This window comes from Lampetra fluviatilis, chromosome 3 (genome assembly GCF_964198595.1).
Source record: "Lampetra fluviatilis chromosome 3, kcLamFluv1.1, whole genome shotgun sequence".
Taxonomy (NCBI): Eukaryota; Metazoa; Chordata; class Hyperoartia; order Petromyzontiformes; family Petromyzontidae; genus Lampetra; species Lampetra fluviatilis.
This window is the reverse complement of record NC_136277.1, coordinates 2,532,172-2,552,071: the sequence shown is the minus strand read 5'-3', so window position 1 is coordinate 2,552,071 and position 19,900 is coordinate 2,532,172. Positions and strand designations below refer to the sequence as shown.

At 49.4% G+C, this 19,900-nt stretch overlaps 1 protein-coding gene across 4 annotated transcripts; it reads right to left on the bottom strand.

The window, feature by feature from the left end:
• Positions 1-2,518: 2,518 nt before the first annotated feature.
• Positions 2,519-15,564, bottom strand: LOC144951295 (uncharacterized). 4 transcript variants are annotated; one of them, XM_078881498.1, is made up of 14 exons: positions 15,457-15,564; positions 13,924-14,438; positions 13,116-13,255; positions 12,210-12,308; positions 11,342-11,473; positions 10,809-10,901; positions 9,935-9,976; positions 9,413-9,463; positions 9,204-9,269; positions 7,031-7,381; positions 6,100-6,163; positions 5,035-5,691; positions 4,675-4,808; positions 2,519-3,569 (listed from the first exon to the last, which is right to left on the bottom strand). In XM_078881498.1, the coding sequence occupies exons 2-14, from the start codon at positions 14,123-14,125 to the stop codon at positions 3,498-3,500; spliced, it is 2,103 nt and encodes a 700-aa protein (XP_078737624.1). In that variant the 5' UTR covers positions 14,126-14,438; positions 15,457-15,564; the 3' UTR covers positions 2,519-3,497. The 4 variants fall into 4 exon arrangements, with proteins under 4 accessions (XP_078737624.1, XP_078737641.1, XP_078737632.1 ...); XM_078881515.1 differs by having other exon boundaries at positions 7,250-7,381; XM_078881506.1 differs by having other exon boundaries at positions 11,342-11,443.
• Positions 15,565-19,900: the final 4,336 nt, after the last annotated feature.

Below are 19,900 nucleotides of genomic sequence, written 5' to 3'. Positions count from 1 at the left end.
CCACGACGGTATTGTCTGACGATCACGTGGGGCCACGCGTCTGGACGTCGCCGCGAGATTGTGCGTCAAGCCGAACATGGTTATATTTTTATACCCACGTACAGTAACCATATGCAAGTCTTTCTTATCCCATTTATAAAATGTAAAAGTAACCACCACAAAGGGCGGGACTGTGCACAATATTAGTATTTTTATATTGTCACCACCGGAGTAACGATTGCGAGATTGTTCCATGTTTAACGTCGATCGACCGGAATATTCACTGTCGAATTGTCCCTGTTGATCATCTGGACGCGTTGAGCCCAATTTTTGTGCAATGTGAATGGGTCTGATGGGGCTGAATGTTCTATTACTTTGGCGGGAAGAAAATAAGGGGGGCCTCTTTCCACCGTCCACCTCCCTTTCTACCCTAAGTGTAGGGTGTAGCAACCAATGTGTATTATTAAACCTCTCGAGACTGTATTATGCTTTTGTTATTGCTGGGTGTTTGTGCATGGGGAGTTGTGGCGCAATGGTAAGTGTACTATGCTTTGAACCTGGTGATGAAAGTTCAATTGACTCATCAATGACGAATATCTGAACAAATCCTATCCCCAACACTATCGGTATACGTGGGATATTTGTTTCACGTGCAACAGCAGGTTCTGTTTGGGTGGATAGAGGGGGCTGAACGGGTCCAGCACGGGCTAGAGAGATGGGCTGATGTGGTATGGGAGGAATAGGAGCTGAGTGGCCTTGGCCTGCGGGTACTTGTGTCTTCACAAACATTTACAAAACCTTTATTAGTTCTGACCGGAATTAATGATACTCTTTTTGGGAAAAAGAAACAACACAAGCGATATACTCTACTAAATAAATCTGTTGTATGGAAATGGCAACATTTGCAAGGGTAGTTTCATTTTGATATCTAGTTAAAACATCGTACATGGAATCCGTCATCTCGCCTGGAAGTGAATATAAGGGATCGATTGTTCACAATGTGTTCCATTGTTTGCCACAGTTGCTGTGCAGAATTTCTGAATCAACTGGTGCATCAGATATCCACATCGCCCATGAGAAGAAGTCCTGATGTGGTTTATAATTAAGCACCTGCCGCTCAGACAGTGCGGAGCAAGTATGTTCGGCCGTCGGATCTTTTATTCGGCTCATTTTTTAGACAAATGTGCTGCCTTATTGGTGCCGTCACTTTTCTTGAGTGATTTTCGATTCCAGGTCCTCTGCTGCTGTCCAGAACCGTTGGCATGTGGTCGAGATCTTCGTAGATGGGTAGCGTCGTGTTTGAGGGTCGTTTTGTATGCTCGCGATGTGGCATTTGTTCTCTTGTTGGACTGTAGGAAGATTTAGTGCGCAAGGCACTCGTGTTTCGCACTTCCGATTAGCACGGCTGGTTACGTACGGTGCAAAAAAAGTTATATATACACGGGCCCAGGGATGCTGTTTGCAGGTGTCTTTGCATCGCAACCTCAGCCCAGTACAGGTTTCCCTCGCTTCATGCGATAGATGCTGGAAGAAAAAAGTGCGCATAAATCGAGATCGCACGAGACAGCTGCCTGCCGTACTGTATGCACTACTCCAAACACATACCGTACAGCAAATTTTGAGTAGAAATAGGCTAGCTGCTTATACATTGCAATATTGTATAAACCGAACCCCCATAAAGTGAGGGAAGTCTGCCTGTTAGCTTTTGGATATTTATTTTGGACATGGTGTTCGTCTTCATTTCTTTGAGAATAAGTGAGGCCTCTGTCCAACGTCAAACCAATATATCCTGGGTTTGTGTCGGGAATGATCTTAGAAATGCACGTTCATCATCCTGTTAGCTTCTGAGTTGGAAAAATGAAACAATGATACCACAATTTTCACAAGGTTAGGTTTCAGGCACCAGTGTTTGGAAATATTGTTCCATCTAAATCAGCGGGGGGGCTCTCTTCTGTTTCTTTGTCACTCCCAGCGCCCCCAACGAAAAATTGTCAGCATAAATGAATTTGTGGCCTGGTGTTGTTGGAGGCAAAAACCAGTGTTCATGGCATATTTTTGTTATATATTTGATTATGAAAAGTGATTATCAACAATGTTTTCTGTCACCTAATATTTGGCATTCAAACATTTGGAAAACATTACAAAACGTATATTGAAAATAGGCCATAGTTATCACTTGTTTATTACCTATATTCCTAGGTTGTATAAAAAAAAAGTACATGTAATTAATGATCAGCTTTGCAACTTAGTTTGAAAGTTTTGATGCATTTATTCTACGTGCAACGTGGGGTCACAATAGCTCCTAAACATGATCCAATATGAACAAAGATAGTATAAAGTCGTGTTGCTATAAGGTACTGATCAAAGGGTTAACCAAGTCAGCGTTCCAGTGTTTACATTTGCCTCCTGGCTCATTGCGATGGTGATTGGTAGCCGATATCGACTGCCTGCTTGTGATTGGAATACTGGTGAATGCTTGATCCTGATTGGTCAATATTAAGGTGACGCGTACACACGCAACAACCTGAGGACACGGTGAGAAAAGTAAAATTCATGTTTTATGCACAATTTTTTTTACATTGCACATAAATAAAATGTGTGCAAATATTGTTTTTGACAATTAAATCCATACATTTCAATCATCGTTTAAGCAACACGTCCACAAAACTATACCGTACGCGATCGCCAAACATAACACTAATTGGCTTCGTTTATTGCGCTGGGTAGCTACGAATATTAATAGTGTTTGCAGTGTCTACATTCCTAACATTCAGGCATTGGCGTTGGAATTGTAATCCACCTTAAGTGGTGTTCAGACTATACCGGTGATTATCACATTACCAAAACAACTATTTCACCAGCATTGGTTTAAGCAAGCATGACTGCTGATGTAGAAACCAGTTTTGAGGTTTGCTTGTGTTGAACCAATTCTGATCATATGCACTTCCAGAAGGCCGTGGCCAATGAGATGTGTTATGTGGAGGGGCAGATATGAGACGTAGTGTCTGATTATATATTTTATTCTATTTTCCACGACGACGCTAAGGATTCAATCTTGACTTAAAGCTTTCGTGAATGTAAGAATTCATATTCTTGGGTCTTTCGGTAAAGTCACGCAGATAGATTCAAAGAAAATAACAAAAAACTACGACGTTTCGATCGCTTGTGTTGCGATCGAAACATCGTAGTTTGTTCTTTTTTTTTTTTAAATTTCTTTGAACCTATCTACGTGACTTTACCGAAAGACCAAATAATATGACGCTAAGGATTATTTTGTGTTAGATATCTTAATCGGCTTTTTACGAATATTCGAGTTTGCTGATCATTTGTAATTCTGTAATCTGAGAAATCGATTTGCCAAACGGAAGACTCACCTAGGCCTGGTGTATAACTAACGAGCGAGTGTGCAGGCAGTGCAATTGCACTGGGGCCCACCACAGGCCGGGGGGACCAGGCGCCTGGACTCGTGGGGAGGATGGGTGACTCATGGTGGGGATCTCTGGGTGGCTTTGCCACCCTCACAAGCCAAACGGGTTACCACCAAAAGCATCAGAACCTGTTGGCCCCTGCTGCCAAGGAACCTGTGGTACCTGTGGGTTGAGGGAGGTAGAGGAATAGAGGAAGAGACATTAACATCACAAACTTCACTCTGCTATGCTGTGTAGTGGTATGAGCAACGAATGCTGGCAGAAGCGCCGTGGTGACGTCACTGCCGCTTATTGGCGAATGTTGGTTGTTTAATATGATGCTAATTTGGTACATTGACACAGGATCTGCCACAGTGGTGTAATGTTGCCACACTGGGATTTGCAATCCAGAGGTTACCAATTGGATTTGATCTTCTGGCACAGCAGGCAGTTGCGACAGCAGGGTAAAGGTTTTCAAATCCCCCCCCCGCACCGCCTCTTTCCACCCAACAGTCAATCTGTAGATCGTGTCCGGTAGGATAAAGTGTGGGTAGGCCCACCTCTTTCAGCATGTCTTGTCAGCATGGAAGCGCAGACTACATACCCTCTAGAGCCCCCTCTCATAGATGGAGCACCTGCCAGCAGTGATGTAAGCAATTGCAACGCTGCACCTCTACCTTGTAACGTGCGTGTGCAAACTATGATTTGTAATGTGAAATGTATATGTGAATGAGTGTATCTGCATTTGGAATACAATGTTCTGCACTCCTAATGATTATTTTGTGTTGTGTATTGCAGGGGAACTCCTCTTAGCCATGGTGATATGGGTAACCAATATCACAGATCCTGTTATCTGCGGGGTAACCTGGATTTTACTCTTGTTATCCGTGGGGTAAAATATTGTGGATAACCACCAGATAATAGGATGAAGTTGCTACACAAATCTTAGCAGTGAACAGAATACAAATGAGTAATGAGGTAATGCCCATTACCCACGGATAACCCGCAGGTGAATAGAAGGATTCGAACAAAATTACAGGTAGCAGGAGTTCTTAAAGCACAGCGGGAAGCATTGTTTACACGTGAATGCCAACACGTTCTTCATAGCCATGTGTCTGGCACTGCGTGAGTAATATAAACAAGAGAGAGACACGGAGAGAGACAGACAAATAGACACGGAGACATTTAATTTTGTATGTGCAGGGACAGATATGGGAAGGAGAGGAATTGCCTGCTCATTTGTGACATGAACTCTGGGTCCAAGCCACGTCAGCCACACAGAACCCACCAATGAAGGAGCTCCGAGGATGGCCCCTGTGGGGGTGGGCTGTGCCGGCTGATGCTGATTGGCTGTAGGGAAGGCGGTTGTCCCTGCAAGGCTCTGCCCAGGCCACTGCTGATTGGTCGATGGCATGGTTGCTCCTGTGGAACCAACAGCATAAGCATCACCATCAACTTACCACTACCATGATTATAACCACATCACCATCTCCAACAAACCATTATCGACACATCACATTCCTATCGAACACACCACCATCTACACATAACCATCCTCTCTAGCACATCAACATATCATCCTCATGATCACCACCATCGACGTCACCATGTTTTTTAATACACCACCATCACTACCACACACCCGCACCGTTCTGCATCTGGCTGAGTGACGGTTTCGCCGGCTGTGCCATCTTGAACATCTCCTTCCCCCACGGCACATCAGCCCCGACACCGGCCCCAGCGCCACCACTGCCCAGCGGGTCCAGCGTCTGGAACGCGTCCGTCTGTGATGGCCTGGGCCTCTCCCCGTGCACTGCAACACCACGTACCGGCACCGCGACCGGCATCGCGACCGGCGGCGTCAAAATTGGCGCGACCTGGAAGTGATTGGGCTGATAGGACTGAGCCGCGGCTTGAGCTATCGCCGCCGGCTGCACTGCACCCCACGGCGATGGCGGCGGCCCGCACGGCGGCCACACACCGGCGCCGATGGCGGGCGACGTGGCTCGGTAGGCCATGCCAGGTGGCGAGGCCCACGCCGATGCCGGCTGTGACTGGGCACCGAACGGAGCCTGAGCGAGGCCAAATGCTCCGGCTATCGCCAGTACCGGAAAGGCCTGGGGACTGGGGATCGCGGTTGGAGGCTTAGGGAGGTGGGCCGTCGGCGCCGCCTGTGAGAAGCCGGAGGGCCTCGGTGGGTACGGCATTTGGGAGCCGAAGGTGACGGCGTTGGTGATGGCGGTGTGTAGGCCTTGCAGGGCGGCTATATTGGACTGTGTTGAGGCGGCGGTGTACAGGCTCGGGCCTGTAGAGAAAAGAGACGCAAGTGGTTTTTGTGAGTTGAGCTGCAAGCAAAAGACGTTTAATGGATTTTTTTTTTTTACAAAATAAGGCAGGCAATGCGCCTCCTTATATCAATCCCTCCAAATAAAATATTTTATGCTAATAAGCCAAAGGGCCTTCTGGAAGTGCCATAATTTCAGCAATGGTGGTTCAACACGATAACAATACAAGCAACCACGCATTGGATGTATAAACAATACTTTTTGTGGTGGGACAGATAAGTGAAGAAGGCATGTTTGTCTGGTTATGTATTTTATTACATTCTCCACAACGATGCTCAAAGAGACATTAGACCAGATTCATCCACAACATGACTCATCATTACAGGACACTCCTACACAGAGTCGCACACCCCACGTCTAAGACACACCAGTCGAGGAGGCGTCAGCTGAGGAGAACAGATCTGAGCCAAAGAGCTCAAGTGATCCCGGAGTCTGAAACGGAATCAATTAAAACATTAACACAGCAATAGAACATAACATGAAAATGATTTCCGGTTCAAATTAGCATTTACGCATTGATGCTCATCTCTCTACAGCCAAGCCAGTGGTGGAAATTCCACATTCTTATGGCGGGGGAGAATCTCTCAAAAAGACAACCGCAGTTGATCTTCCCCACAGAGTGGTAATCATTTTAACCCCACAGGGTGCAATGTTAATGGACTGGATAGGAACTCGCAACATTCGAGTTGGAAGCCACTTGCACTGGGTCCCCTGGCTGAATAACAACACAAAGTCTAAGAAAAAGGTTTCCCCCAAATAAATTGAGATCTGTGCAATAGTTGTTCAGCACATCATGGCGCCAGCAACAAAACATCACTATTACAGTTGCAAAAGTTAACACATTCTTGAATAGAGCGCGGTTAATGTTGTAAGAGTTGGAATTCTTCCAAAGTGGAGCAATACGAGGGAAGAAACATAAGAAGTGAGGTGACTTACAGTGTGGAGAGCGGGTGGGTGGGTGTGGTGAGTGGGTGGGTGAAAAGGTTATTGAGTGAGTGGATGAGTGAGTAGCTGGGTGAGTGGATTATTCTGACCTGCAGTGTGGTGGTTGAACACACTTCAGATCGAACAAATCAGGCAGAACCGAGTCCTCAACCCGGGTAGAGGAATCAATGTGTGAAGTTCATGGAAACAGTGACCATGGTAGTGGCGATAGAAGAGTGACAAGGAGGTGACTGACCACCGGTGCGCTACTATAGAGTGACTGGAATTAATTAGTGAATTACTGTAATAAATCATCATTCACACTGACTGCTCTACTCTATTGGTTAGTCACGTGAATGAATCACAAAACGTAACCTGCATGTGTTGGGAGCCGGCTGCTCGATTAGACACGTTGTTCTTGTTCCTGGGGGGTGGTGTGATGATAGCGGCGGCAGCGGTGGCCGGAAGAGCTGATGATCCGTTACGCAGCGAATCCATGTATCCGTGCGCAAACGGGTTCCCCGGTGCCAATGATGAAAGTGATGATGACGGTGGCAATGATGATGTTGCGTGTATGTCGGCAAAGGGGTTTACTGCAGGACTCGTAGATGAGGGAGTGGTTTGGGGGGGGGCGGACCCCCACGGGCTTGGTTCGGAGAGATGAGAGGGGACGTGGTTGTGGTTATCGTTGAAGGAGAACCAAGACGGTGGCTGGGATGAGGCCCTCTGGACAGTGGAGACACGAGCGTTACCACATAACTGCCCCCACCACTGCAGCCAGAACCACAACCAGGCAGCAGTACTGGTGGTGATAGTAGTAGTTAGTAATGGCACTAGTCGTAGTAGTTGTGGAGGTAGTTAGTAACATCAATACCAAGAGTAGTAGTTGCTAGTTATGGTAGTAGCAGAAGTAGCAGTGGCAGCAGTTGTGAGTAATGGTAGTCGCAGCAGTTGTGAGCAATGGTAGTTAATAGTCGTTGTGAGTGATGGTAATAGTTGTGAGTTATGGTAGTAGTAGAAGTAGTAGTGAGTAATGGCAGTGGTAATAGTTGTAATGTTAGTGGCAGTAGTGAGTAATGGTAGTAGCAGTGGCAGGATTAGAAGTGGCATCCGCACTGGTAGCTCAGCGGTAGAGCGAGGAGTCGCAGGAGGTTGACTGGGGGTCGGTAAAATGAGCACCGCTTTGTTGTTGTCCTGCTGCTGCTCAAGTGAGCATTGAGGCGTTGGTTCTCATCTCCTGTTTACACCCTGTAGAGCCAGTTGTGGAAATTATACGTTCCTATGGCAGGTTCGAGTTTACCCATATGACAACCACTGCTGACATCTTCACAAAGCAGTACTCATGTTATGATGGGCTGGGTTAATACCAAACCAAGACTTGAACTCCCGACTTTCCGTGCTCGAGCTGCTTGCTCTACCCTGAGTTCCTGCGTCTCGTTTTCACGATGTCGGTCGTAATTGTGATTAGCAACACTGTTAGTGCAAAACTCGTAGTGGCAGGACGTTATTCTCTTACTGTTACAGAGTTATTGTTATTGTGTAGACTATGCGTGCATTCAAAGCAAAAACAATGAACACAAAACTCATTACGACACAATTAGTATTTTTTTCACATGCCATCGTCACACGTCCTTCTGGGAGTCTATTGTTTCAGCAGCGTTCATTCAACACGAGCAAAACTATAGACCGGTGTTGACATTAATTGAAATAATAAAACAATCCGTTATTCATTACATTAACGACTGATGCACTTAACCAGGTGGGAGCCCATCCAATGGCAGTGTCCAACATTCAATCAACCGTCCCAAATCAATTTGCAAAGTTATCTAGTTGCGCCGTGTGCTTTTATGTGCGTGCAAAAATGTGTGTCTATTAAAGAGTTTGTGCGTGTGTAATTACGTGGGGATGTGTGTGTGTGGAGCAACGATTAGCATACTACGCCACCCCAGTTTATTTCCTGTTCACTGTCAACACCAGTGACCATTATCTGAATCGGTCTTGGGAACTCCCCTAGGTCGACTCAGCCTCAAATACGTAACTGGTGTGATGTGTAAACATTGCCATTGGGGAGACAAAGGCAGCCTGGCGTGGTGCTGACCACCCACGCCCAACTGTCTGTTAAAGGCTATACAGGGGATCTTTGTCTTTGTGTGTGTGCACGTGTATGTGCGCAAGTGTTTGTGTACACGTGTGTATGTGTGCGCATATGTGTGCGTGTGTGTGGAGGAGGCTCGTGAAGGACGCTACTGGTAAGTTGGAGGAGTCCACCCTCCAGCAACAAAGGAGGGCAGAGCAGTGACGCTCACAACGAGCGGCTAAAACACAGCAAGTTGGCACAGTAGGAGGCACAGGTGGTCCATCGGCCAGTCATCTCAGTCAGTCGGCCCATGGCACCTGGGTCTGCCCTGTGACCTACTGCCAGCGGTCGTTTGACACTTCACGTGGCCTTAACGTGCACATAGTCTGACACAAGCACCGTGGTGACGTCACCATCACTTAGTGGCGAATGGCAGTTGTTGTTGTGGCTGTACAGAACACATGAACTCACAGTCGGGCTGATGCTGATGTCCGGCTGGGTCGACATGACCCCAAACAGATCCAGCTGATCCAGTCCCTAGATTGGTGTAACACGACATCATTAAACAAGTGCAACCCCTTCTAACTTCTCTCACAAAGGGATTCCAATTTTATAATAATTTAATAAGAATAAAAATCTCTCGATTCGCTGGAATCCCATTGGGGCTTTAAAAAACTCACATTCGTGATTTTGTTGGTGTCTTCGTCACGTCCAAACAGTGTCTCTCCACCCTAAGTGCACGGCGCAGGGGACAAATCACAATAGCAGCAGCCACCCAGCAGTAACATGACTACTGATGTTTTACTTAGTCACGCCGTACACACAGCGTTTTCCACGCACACAGCAGAGATCAAAACACTGTTGTAGAATCTGTGGTGCCGTGGCAGCTTTTGCACGGAGGCGCCGACAACCAGACAGGCAGGAAGGCAGTCAGGATAGGCGCCAGCAACTGCCCAAGCTCTGTGGTCCTATATTTGAACATTTGGCCAACGCAATTAAGAATCAATGTTTATACGTGGTAGGAAACTGGAGTTCCTGGAGAAACCCACCCGTGCGAGGGGGCAACACTCTACCCAACATTAATGAGCAATTGCTACCACAACCTTCTGATGGCGATCTACTCGCTCGTGACCATTTGAAGCCACCAGGACTGTCTTGGCTAAACCAGGGGAACATTGGTTAGGAATACCTACGCCACTCACCTGCATTATGTCTCCATCATGACTCTGTTCGTTTGGTGTTATCTGGAAAGAAAAAACGAACAAGTTGTGGTCAACGCCCGAAGCGACACGGCTCGTAATACAGTGGATTCAGATTCACCACACGGGTCAACTCTCGTCCTACAAAAAAACTAATCACATGAACTTCACGTTAATCGGGCATTCCAAGTGGGCACAAACACGTTTGTGTTTGCGTTGCCATCGGGTCACGGCTCTTGCGCTGCAGACTCCACAGCTTCTTTGTGGCCGACAACCGACCATAAGTGTTGCTCAAAATAAGAAGTGGAAAACGGCCGTCTGGCAGATACGACGATATCTCTTACAGGTTGGTTACGCGGTCAGACTCTTGGCACTTGAGACGACGCTGCACTGTATACAGACATCTGTGCAGTTCGGTGACCTTCCAGAGTGTGCTTCCCATGATAGCGTGGGTAGCCTATACTGCGTGTTATTCACGGCCCCAGACACCCGCGTTGTATCCAGCTTTGACTGCAACATGTCTCCTCTACGCGGCTTCACCACGGTTGTGATATCATCCACACACTGCCTGACAATAAATAGTTAAAGGCCTGACATGTCAAACTTATACTATATTTTTGTATCTAAAAGGCAGTGGTTTTCCCCCAATGTTACCCTGATCGTGGCATTGGCCTCGCGTCAAGACACAAATAATCCATGCGGGTAGCTCCATGCAGATAGCTCCACGTGGATAGCTCGATGCTGGGTCAGCATCTGTGCCCTCCGAGCAATATAGCCGCCCAGGAGGGCCACAGGTTACACTGTACACAAGGCCGACAGTACAGCAGCCCTGGCTCCGGTGCCCTTCACCTGTTGGAGCCCAGGTGGAACACCTTACCTGCTCAACCCCAGGGTCTTCAACCTTGACCCTCATCTTCAGACCCTGCACGACCTGAAAGAGATCCCTCAAGTCTGCAACCACCGTCTCAGCCTGTCGGAGAGAAGGGGAACAAGAGGACAATACAACAGATGGAGAAACGAGGAGGACACAATGGATGGAGACATGACAGAAACACGAAGTTTAGTGAATATCAATGGTGCTGCTGGCAACCCCACCCTCAGCTAACTCCACCCTCTCAGCTACTAGCCCCGCCCACTTGTAACACAGCTCCTCCCACTCATCCGGTAGCTCCGCCCACTACTCATGCAGCCTCGCCCACGCCCATGTAACGAGTCCAGGACATTTTAACTGGCGACAAAATCCTGATTTTCACAAAGAGTTTCGTGGAGAACATGGGAACATGGCCACTGTGACACCACCGGGACTGTCTTGGCCTAATTGGAGAGACGTGTGCTGAGCTCACGCACCTGGACACTGAGCCCGTAACTTTCAACCCACCAAACCATCGCCAATGGCCCAGGGCTCCTCACCAGCTGCGCCGTTTTGATTGCGTAGAACCGGTGCTGCCCCTCGGCTCCGCACACGAAACCGAACGCACGCGTATCCGTCGAGTCCTTCGCTATGAATGAGATCTTCTCCAGCACAGACTCGTGCTCCACCACCTCTCGGGGGCAGAGGCAGCGGAGCATGGGGGCAGGGTCATGGGGGGCAGGGTCACAGGGGGCATAGACACAGGGGGCAAGACACGGAGCGACAGGCAACGAGCAGAACATGTCCTAGAGGGCGTCCACGAAGGAGATGGAGCGATGACATCGGCTCCTCTTGTGTAGAGAAGGAGCTAGATGGATCGTGAGGGGACGGCGCATCCGCAACCCACCCCAGCAGCGGCCCACTGCCAATCTCCACAGCCGCGGCTCGTTAGTGCTAATTGGTGGGACGAGGGCTCGGCGTGTCGATGGCCGTTTCGTAAAGCAGGCGCCACGCTGTTTATCAGCGAGTCCATTAACCACGTCATAAGTAAAGGCGCAGCACTGAAACTGCTCGCTCACTTTATTGTTGGTGGAAAGGTCTCCACTAGAGGGAGTGCTAGTGTATTGGTTTATTCTTCCACACTAACCAGAAGTATTCAAGAAGTACCTACGCTTTGCCCCACCACAAGTGACCTGCCGATTGACTGCGGTGACACCGGGAGATGGAGTCGAACTGGCCACCTCTGGATCATAAGACCACTGCGTGGATCATTATACTGCTATGGTAGCCACATTTCTGATGTAGCAGCCTTTTATCTAACCACGTGAGAGCAGCGGGGAGAGGGCATTAGTGGGCATATTGTGTTGAGTGGACCTAGGTGAGGTGCTAATTTAGGGCTGAACAGATCTAGGGGTGGCGCGGACTCACGGCGGACTTGTCGTCGGAGATTCGGAGTCCGCTGAGCGACAAGTGGATCACCACCCTCTGTTTGTGCTCCCCGCGGGAGCGAGCGGCCGCGGCAAAACCCTGGGGCCACCACCACCAACACAGCCACACCCGGCAACAGTCAACCACACCAAGGGTCAACCACAGCGAAGGTCAGTCAATAACAACCAGCAACAAGCTGTCGGTCTCTGTGTGACTCTGTGGGTATCGGTGGGCCTCTGTGTGACTCTGTGGGTATCTGTGGGCCTCTGTGTGACTCTGTGGGTATCTGTGGGCCTCTGTGTGACTCTGTGGGTATTTGTGGGCCTCTGTGTGACTCTGTGGGTCTTGTGTGACTCTGTGGGTCTTTGTGTGACTCTGTGGGTATCTGTGGGCCTCTGTGTGACTCTGTGGGTATCTGTGGGCCTCTGTGGGTCTTGTGTGACTCTGTGGGTGTCTGTGTGACTCTGTGGGTATCTGTGTGACTCTGTGGGTATATGTGGGCCTCTGTGTGACTCTGTGGGTATCTGTGGGCCTCTGTGTGACTCTGTGGGTCTTGTGTGACTCTGTGGGTCTTGTGTGACTCTGTGGGCCTCTGTGTGACTCTGTGGGTATCTGTGGGCCTCTGTGTGACTCTGTGGGCCTCTGTGTGATGCTGTGGGTCTTGTGTGACTCTGTGTGCCTCTGTGTGACTCTGTGGGTATCTGCGGGCCTCAGTGTGACTCTGTGGGTCTTGTGTGACTCTGTGGTTCTCTGTGCGACTCTGTGGGTATCTGTGGGCCTCTGTGTGACTCTGTGGGCATCTGTGGGCCTCTGTGTGACTCTGTGGGTCTTGTGGGACTCTGTGGGTGTCTGTGTGACTCTGTGGGTCTACATGACTCTGTGACTCTGTGACTATGGTTGACTCACCTTCAGCTTCATCATGGAGTCCTGGCAGAGCTTCTCCCCGCGTGAGTCACTCACGTCATCCACCCCAATAAGCTTGGCCTTGTGTCGCACGCCGTCGTCACGGAAACGCTGAGCCCTCTCCTCCAGGCCTTTCTCCTGGGCTACTCACAGCAACATGAACACCATCAGCATCAGCAGCCTCATCACCTAAACCATCATCCATACCTTCACCACAGTGATTCTGCATCTCATAATTACAATGTTTCTGAATAGCATCATCATCAATATTATAGATATCATGATTATTACCATCATCATGATGTTGCTGAGATGATTATTAGTGACTCGAGATAGAGACAAGGAGAGAGACAGTGATATAGAAACAGAGACACACACGAGAGAGAGAGGCAGAGAGAGACAGAGAGACCCCGTGATTGTCTCGGAGTGCTCTCATCACCCACAGGTACCACTCAAAGATCACACTGTGGTAAGCCGGCCATTATGTGCCTCTTCTCATGGGACAATTGCCCACTCAGCCTCGAGCTTTGGACACTAGAAAACAGTATTTTTGAAACAAACGCGAGAGCAGGCAGATGAGGAGCAGCAATCTGGAGAATGTAAAGAGGGAACAACCATTCCTACTGTATTGGGCTTAATCAAAACACTGTCTCCAGGAGACACAGGGTGGCCTCGGCTTAGACACCAAGCCAGCACCGCTGGGAGCATGAGTTCAAGCCCCGGGTCTGGGTGTCTCTGTGAATCTTTGGTTGTCATTGACGACGACGATGCCAACGATGCCGAGGAAGACATCATCTGCAAGTTCACTCACACTTCTTCTTCGCCGACTTTCTTGCAAAGAACCCGCCCTTCTGATCCGTCTCTCCGGCTGTTCCAGACCCTGCAGCTGAGATTTCGGTTCCTGAAGGCGCGATTCCAGATCCTGGGGCTGGGGCTCCAGACCCTGGAGCCATTGATTCTGATCCAGGATTTGTTCCATATCCATCTCCTGGGTTTTCCACTTGGGCTAACATAACTGGTATTTAAATAAGCGTGTAATTTTTGTTGTTGTAATAAAGTGAATGTTCTCGATGATAACAAAATAAAAATTTGTTTGAGGTTTTGATATTTTAAACACAGCTGCTGACCACAGACTCAAAGGGCCAAAACGTCAAGCGGCTTGCAACAAACAGCGCTACCCACGATGTACTCGATATGAGCTTTATTTAACGTTTGTTTTATGTTGAATTAAGCCACTAATCTGATTTAAACTACAAATGCACACGTAACAATTATATGCTGAATGCTATCTTTGAAATGACCCTGGTCATTATTTGAAGCTCCCGTCTGTAATGAAAAAAGATAAACACATGAACATTGAATTTATATTCATCCACTTTGTTGAGTGACATCTATCAAAGCAGACTCAGTACATATTAATATCATTTAGCAAACATGACCAATTAGGCATTGCTGCTCATCTCATGTTTACAGTGCTGCACAGCCACTGGTGGAAATTCCACATTCCTATGACAGGGGTGAGTCTATCAATAAGACAACCACTCTTGACTCCCCCACAAAGTGGTACTTCCTTATCGACCCAGGAGGGATGATGGGCTAAATCCACATCCAACCAGGATTTTAACACAAAACCTCCCACTTGTGAGCCGCTCCCTCTACCGCTGAGCCACCTGGCTGGATACACCGACAGCACAGACACACCTGACTCACCTGGAAACACTCTCACCTGCCTCACCTTCAATAAACACACACCTGTCTCACAGATGACGTTAATTACTGATGAGCGATTAATTATACAAGTGGGTGGAAACTGGAGCCCCTGGGGAATATTCAAGCGCGCGAGTGGGCAACGGTCTATCCCTATACCGACGGAAACAGATGGCGATGAGCCAACTTGCTACACTGCCTTCAATTAGAGGGCCAGGGTAGAGCACCTCCTCGACACCCACGGAAAGGGAGTTTCACAACAACATCTGTGTGCGATCCACCAACCCTCGCTGCTGCCTCCAGTGCTGGGTTACTACTTCAGAAAGCCGCGTCGTGTAGCAGCGTAGCCACCACCGCTGACCACCTCAAGTCTCATCTCGCTCGGGCTGTCTACGCGCGCCTGAGCTCTCTGAGCGCGCTCACAGCGTAACATACTAGCAGGTTCAACTCAAGTCCCTCTAGAACCCGATCAGCGCGGCCGCGGGACGCGTCAATCGGACTCAACATTAAGGAATAGGAGGAATTGCCAAGGGTGAGAGTACTTCGAATGAGTGATGTAATTTATACAGTTGAGACTGACACTCGTAATTAGTAGAGATTAGAATAACGAGAGTGGCGGTAATGGAGATTCACTCACCTCTCTCCTGCTCCATCTCCCCTCGTCGTTACCGCTGGAATTTGCCACTCGAAGCGGCACGTGATGAGGGGGAGGGGATCAGTGGGGGCGGGAGGAAGTGTGGGAATGAAGGCGGGAGATGGGGGAGGGAGGTGGAGTTGAATGGAGGGAGATGATGGGGTAGAGAGGTGGAATTGAATGGATGGAGATGGTGGAGGGACGTGTAGTTGAATGGAGGGAGATGATCGGGTAGGGAGGTGGAGTTGAATGATGGGAGACGTCGGTGTCGTCAGGTAGAGAAACCAAGCTCGGGGCTCCTCGAGACAAGACGAACCGTGTTGATCATTAACCACTCAGCATCAACCTGCCGCCTCCATAATCCAGTCAATTATTGATCCTGGCCACGTGGGTGATACTCAGATCACTGTCTGCTCCGATATCGTCCGTGGCCGGGAACCCATGAGCTCTGCGCGTAATTCTACTGTCCGTGAAGATGTCTCCAGCCGTCTCTGTGACGATTACTGTAAGGATGCCCCCCCCCCCGCCATAGCAATGTGGAATATACACCACTGGCTCTCATGACTATATACCGGGCAAAAGCACCGCCCCAATGCCCGTTTAATATACAAAATAAATTATCACAACTTCAACTCTTCCCATCGCTGTTTGCACGTAAAAAATAAAGTATTGCTTTACACATCTCATCCACATGGCATTCTGGGAGTAGTGCATCTTATCAGCAGCATTGCCACAATACCAAATAAACTCTGAACCTGCTTTGACATTCAGTGTTGCATCAGCAGACATACTTGCTTAAACCAATCCTGATAAATTGCCAGGATGGTATAGGCAAGGGTCATCTCTGTTATATATGGGCCCTAGTTCAACAAACATGTGCCCTAGTTGGACTCTGTTGATGAGACAATGAATGTCGAAACCGGTCTAGAGTTTGTTGGTATTGAGCATATTCTGCTAAGATACACTCCCAGAAAGCCGTGTAGCTGATGGGATGTGTTAAACAATACTTTTATATTTATATCATGAGTTTGTGTTGAGGTTGAGAAAAGAGACTAAGGGACCGGTTCAGATGCCTCTGAGCATCATCATCAGGGTGCAGCCGGTGAATGTTTGCGCCTGGTGTGTTTTCTGTAGTTAGGCATTGCTGCTGATAATGATGATGATTGTTGTTGGAGTAGAGATGTTTGTGCGCCCCAAAGGAAATCAGCTGATCGCCACTTCCTGCGTCGCCCCTCAACCCCTGAGGAGCACAACAACATTAATTAATAATTAACTCAGGAATTGGGGGGGGGGAGCGGTGGCGCAGTGATCAGTGCGCTGCGTTATAAACCTGGCAACCGGCGTTTTATTGCTGGCCACAGCCGACATCAGTGGCTGAGAGTGGTCCCGCACCCACCACAGCAATCGCCGTCCCATCACTAAGTGGTGGTGATGTCATCACGGCGTTTGTGCCAGGCTAGGTACACTTTGAGGCTACGTGAAGTGTCGAAGGTCCGCTGGCAGGACACGCTACAGACCCAGGTGTCATGGGTTGGCTAGCTGAGAGGACTGGCAGAAGCACCAACTGTGCTCCCCACTATGCCAACTCTGCGTTTTATCCACCGGGCAGTCCGCTCGTTGTGAGCGTCGCTCATCTGCCCTCCGTTGTTGCTGGTGGGCGACTGCCTCCAACTCCCCAGCAGCAGCGTGCTTCACGAAACTGGCTGGTACCAGGTCAAATAAACTCCACATCCTTCTGTACCACATCAGTCCATCTCTTCTCTAGCCTGTGCCGCGGCCATTTAGCCCCCTCTTTCCAGCCAAACAGAAGATGCTTGGGCATGCGGTGGCTGGACCCCCACCATAACCACCAATCACCAACTCGCACTGGCCAACATAGTGAAGTATGGTCAAGAAACCAACACGATCTTCGCACACTCATCCGTGCTGTCGACTCCCTTGCCTCATGTTCAAATTAAACCTGATCTTTCTTGCTATCGCATGAAATGCGATTTTTTCTTTTGACGATTTCTATTCGGTAGTTTTTTTCTGGTCACACAAAATCAATTTGAGACTTAACACTAAAAGTCAGCTCGTGCCACGAGTGCTCGGGAACGCGTGGGCTGTGCTGTTAGCTTAGCCAGATGTCTCTCTTTTTTTACGATCAGTGGAAACAAGAAGATGCTCGGTGTATTCGACACTTTGCTTCGTTCATTTCGTAATTTTTTTAATTTAAATGTAAATTTTAAAACTTTGCTTTATGTAAACCCCCACCTCTCGCTCACTCTCTCTCTGGCGAGAAATCTCTCCGTAACACCTCTCTTGGTGAGACATCTTTCTCGTCTGAATTAAACGTTGAACTTTGTAACGCGCCAGACGCACAACGGGGACACGAGGATGACTGGATGAAACAAATTGTAAAAGTTTTAACCACTAAAATATTAACTGGGTTAAGAAGCGATGTGAGCAATGAGTAACCTCGTAAGAGAGCCAATTAAACACAAAACTCTGGTTAATCGGTAACGTCAGCCCGTGCCCTACTCATACGGGTGGCGGTAGTGGTGATGAGTCAGTCTGTGAAGTTGTGTGTTTGTGCTTGGCTGGTTGGGCCTGCGCTCAACAACCGTGAAGTTCTGTACAGTCGTAATCATAAGTGGAGAGGTTTGAGCTTGGATAGTCCCTTGCATGGGCACCCCCATCACTCATAGCACGTGCTACAGGATACGAGGATGTGCTGCAATGTGGGCACAGCAGCAAAGGCCATTGTTGTACTGTACGATGCTCCCACGTCGCTGCTTCCCCGCTTCACCACCAACCCGCACTGACCAGCGTAGTGACGTATGGTCAAATAATCCTGCACGGTGTGGAGAGGCCCTCATCCAGCAGTGGAAAGGCAGAAATATAAATCGGAGATGTCACACTGACATTAACTTATGAGTTGATAACTACTGGGTTTAATTGCAGTTGCTGGACATAGACCCAAATGTTCATAACGCAAAGCGGCCAGCAACAGGCAGCATTAAGTGATATCATGGCATTCACCCGTTCATAGACTTTAAGGTTTACGGTTCAAATTTTTTACCAAATTTGAATGACTGTAAAATAGACTCAGTTGGGAACACTACACACAGCAGCAGATTGTAGCCATCCCGCTAAATCTTGGCAGGACCCTGTAGCCATAAAACGAAGACATTATAGGCACCGTCTTTGGGAATGGCCCTTTTGCATAGCACAGAGATTGTTACCCTTGCGGTGTTGGCCGTCGGTAACATTGAGGTGGTTATACAAATATTTTCAACAAATGTTTTGTTGTTTAAAGGAAAACTCGACCGAGAAGACACACAGGGTTATCGTGGCGTGGTCACGTGCCACCACCAAGCGACGGAGCCGACCCCGCGTCCCCCTCACCTCACCTCACATGAACACACCCACACGCATTTCCCCCCCCCCCCCCCCCATAGAGCTCCGAGGGGAGGTCACCTGACCGACGGCGGGGAGAGGGGTCGGGAGACGGTGGTCAACGTCCGCCGCTTAAAACCATGGAAGGCGGCCCCGGTGAGAGAGAACCCCGTCACCCGAAGGCCCCGAAATCCCGGGGTACCCGCACCCCTCGTGTTGGGGGGCCTCGCACACTACATGGGCCCCGCCGGGCCCCCGAGACGCCCCGATCCAGTCAGGAGACGACGCGGACGACGGCTCCTAAACCCTTCTGCTGCTGAGTTTGTGCCCCAGCCCGCAGGTACCGAGGGACAGGGAGAGCCGCTAGAGTAGAGGAGGAGGCCGCCGCAGGAGCTACAGAGGACGGAGCCACCCACCCCGAGACCAGCCACAAGGTCCGGACGGATCACCCGGACCCCGCAGCGTTTCCTCGTGGGCGCGGCCCAAGCAAGGTGCTCCAGTCAACCCGGGACGGGGACTGGCACCTCGGGGGGCTATGTGATGCCGCCGCCACGAAGCCGTTCAGCAGGCGCCCCATCTACGACCTCGCCACCACCAAGCAACGGAGCCGACCCCACGTCTCCCTCACCTCACCTCACATGAACACACCCGCACGAATTCCCCCCCCCCCCCCCATAGAGCTCCGAGGGGAGGTCACCTGACCGACCGGTTTTTATCCGAGAAACCCTTATCGGGATTAACTTTCACGGTTTCCGGCGACCAGGGAATTGGACGACCTCCCCCGACGCTACTTTACACCGCGGCGCTGCGACCGGCCTTAAGATGGTATGGTCGCGGCGAAGGGCATTCGGCCACCGCGGTTGAAACGCATCCCCCCACACACACCCCCACGGGTCGACGAGACAGGCAGAGGAGGGACGGGGCGGCATAGTTTAGCGTGCCAAAGCGGGCTCGAGTGCGTAGGTGCCATCGTTAGGGAAGTTAAAGGATAGGGCGGGAATGGCAAATAATCAGAGAGGCGACTCGGACGCATAGTGCGCAATTGATGGGGCAGGTGGTGGAGACATGC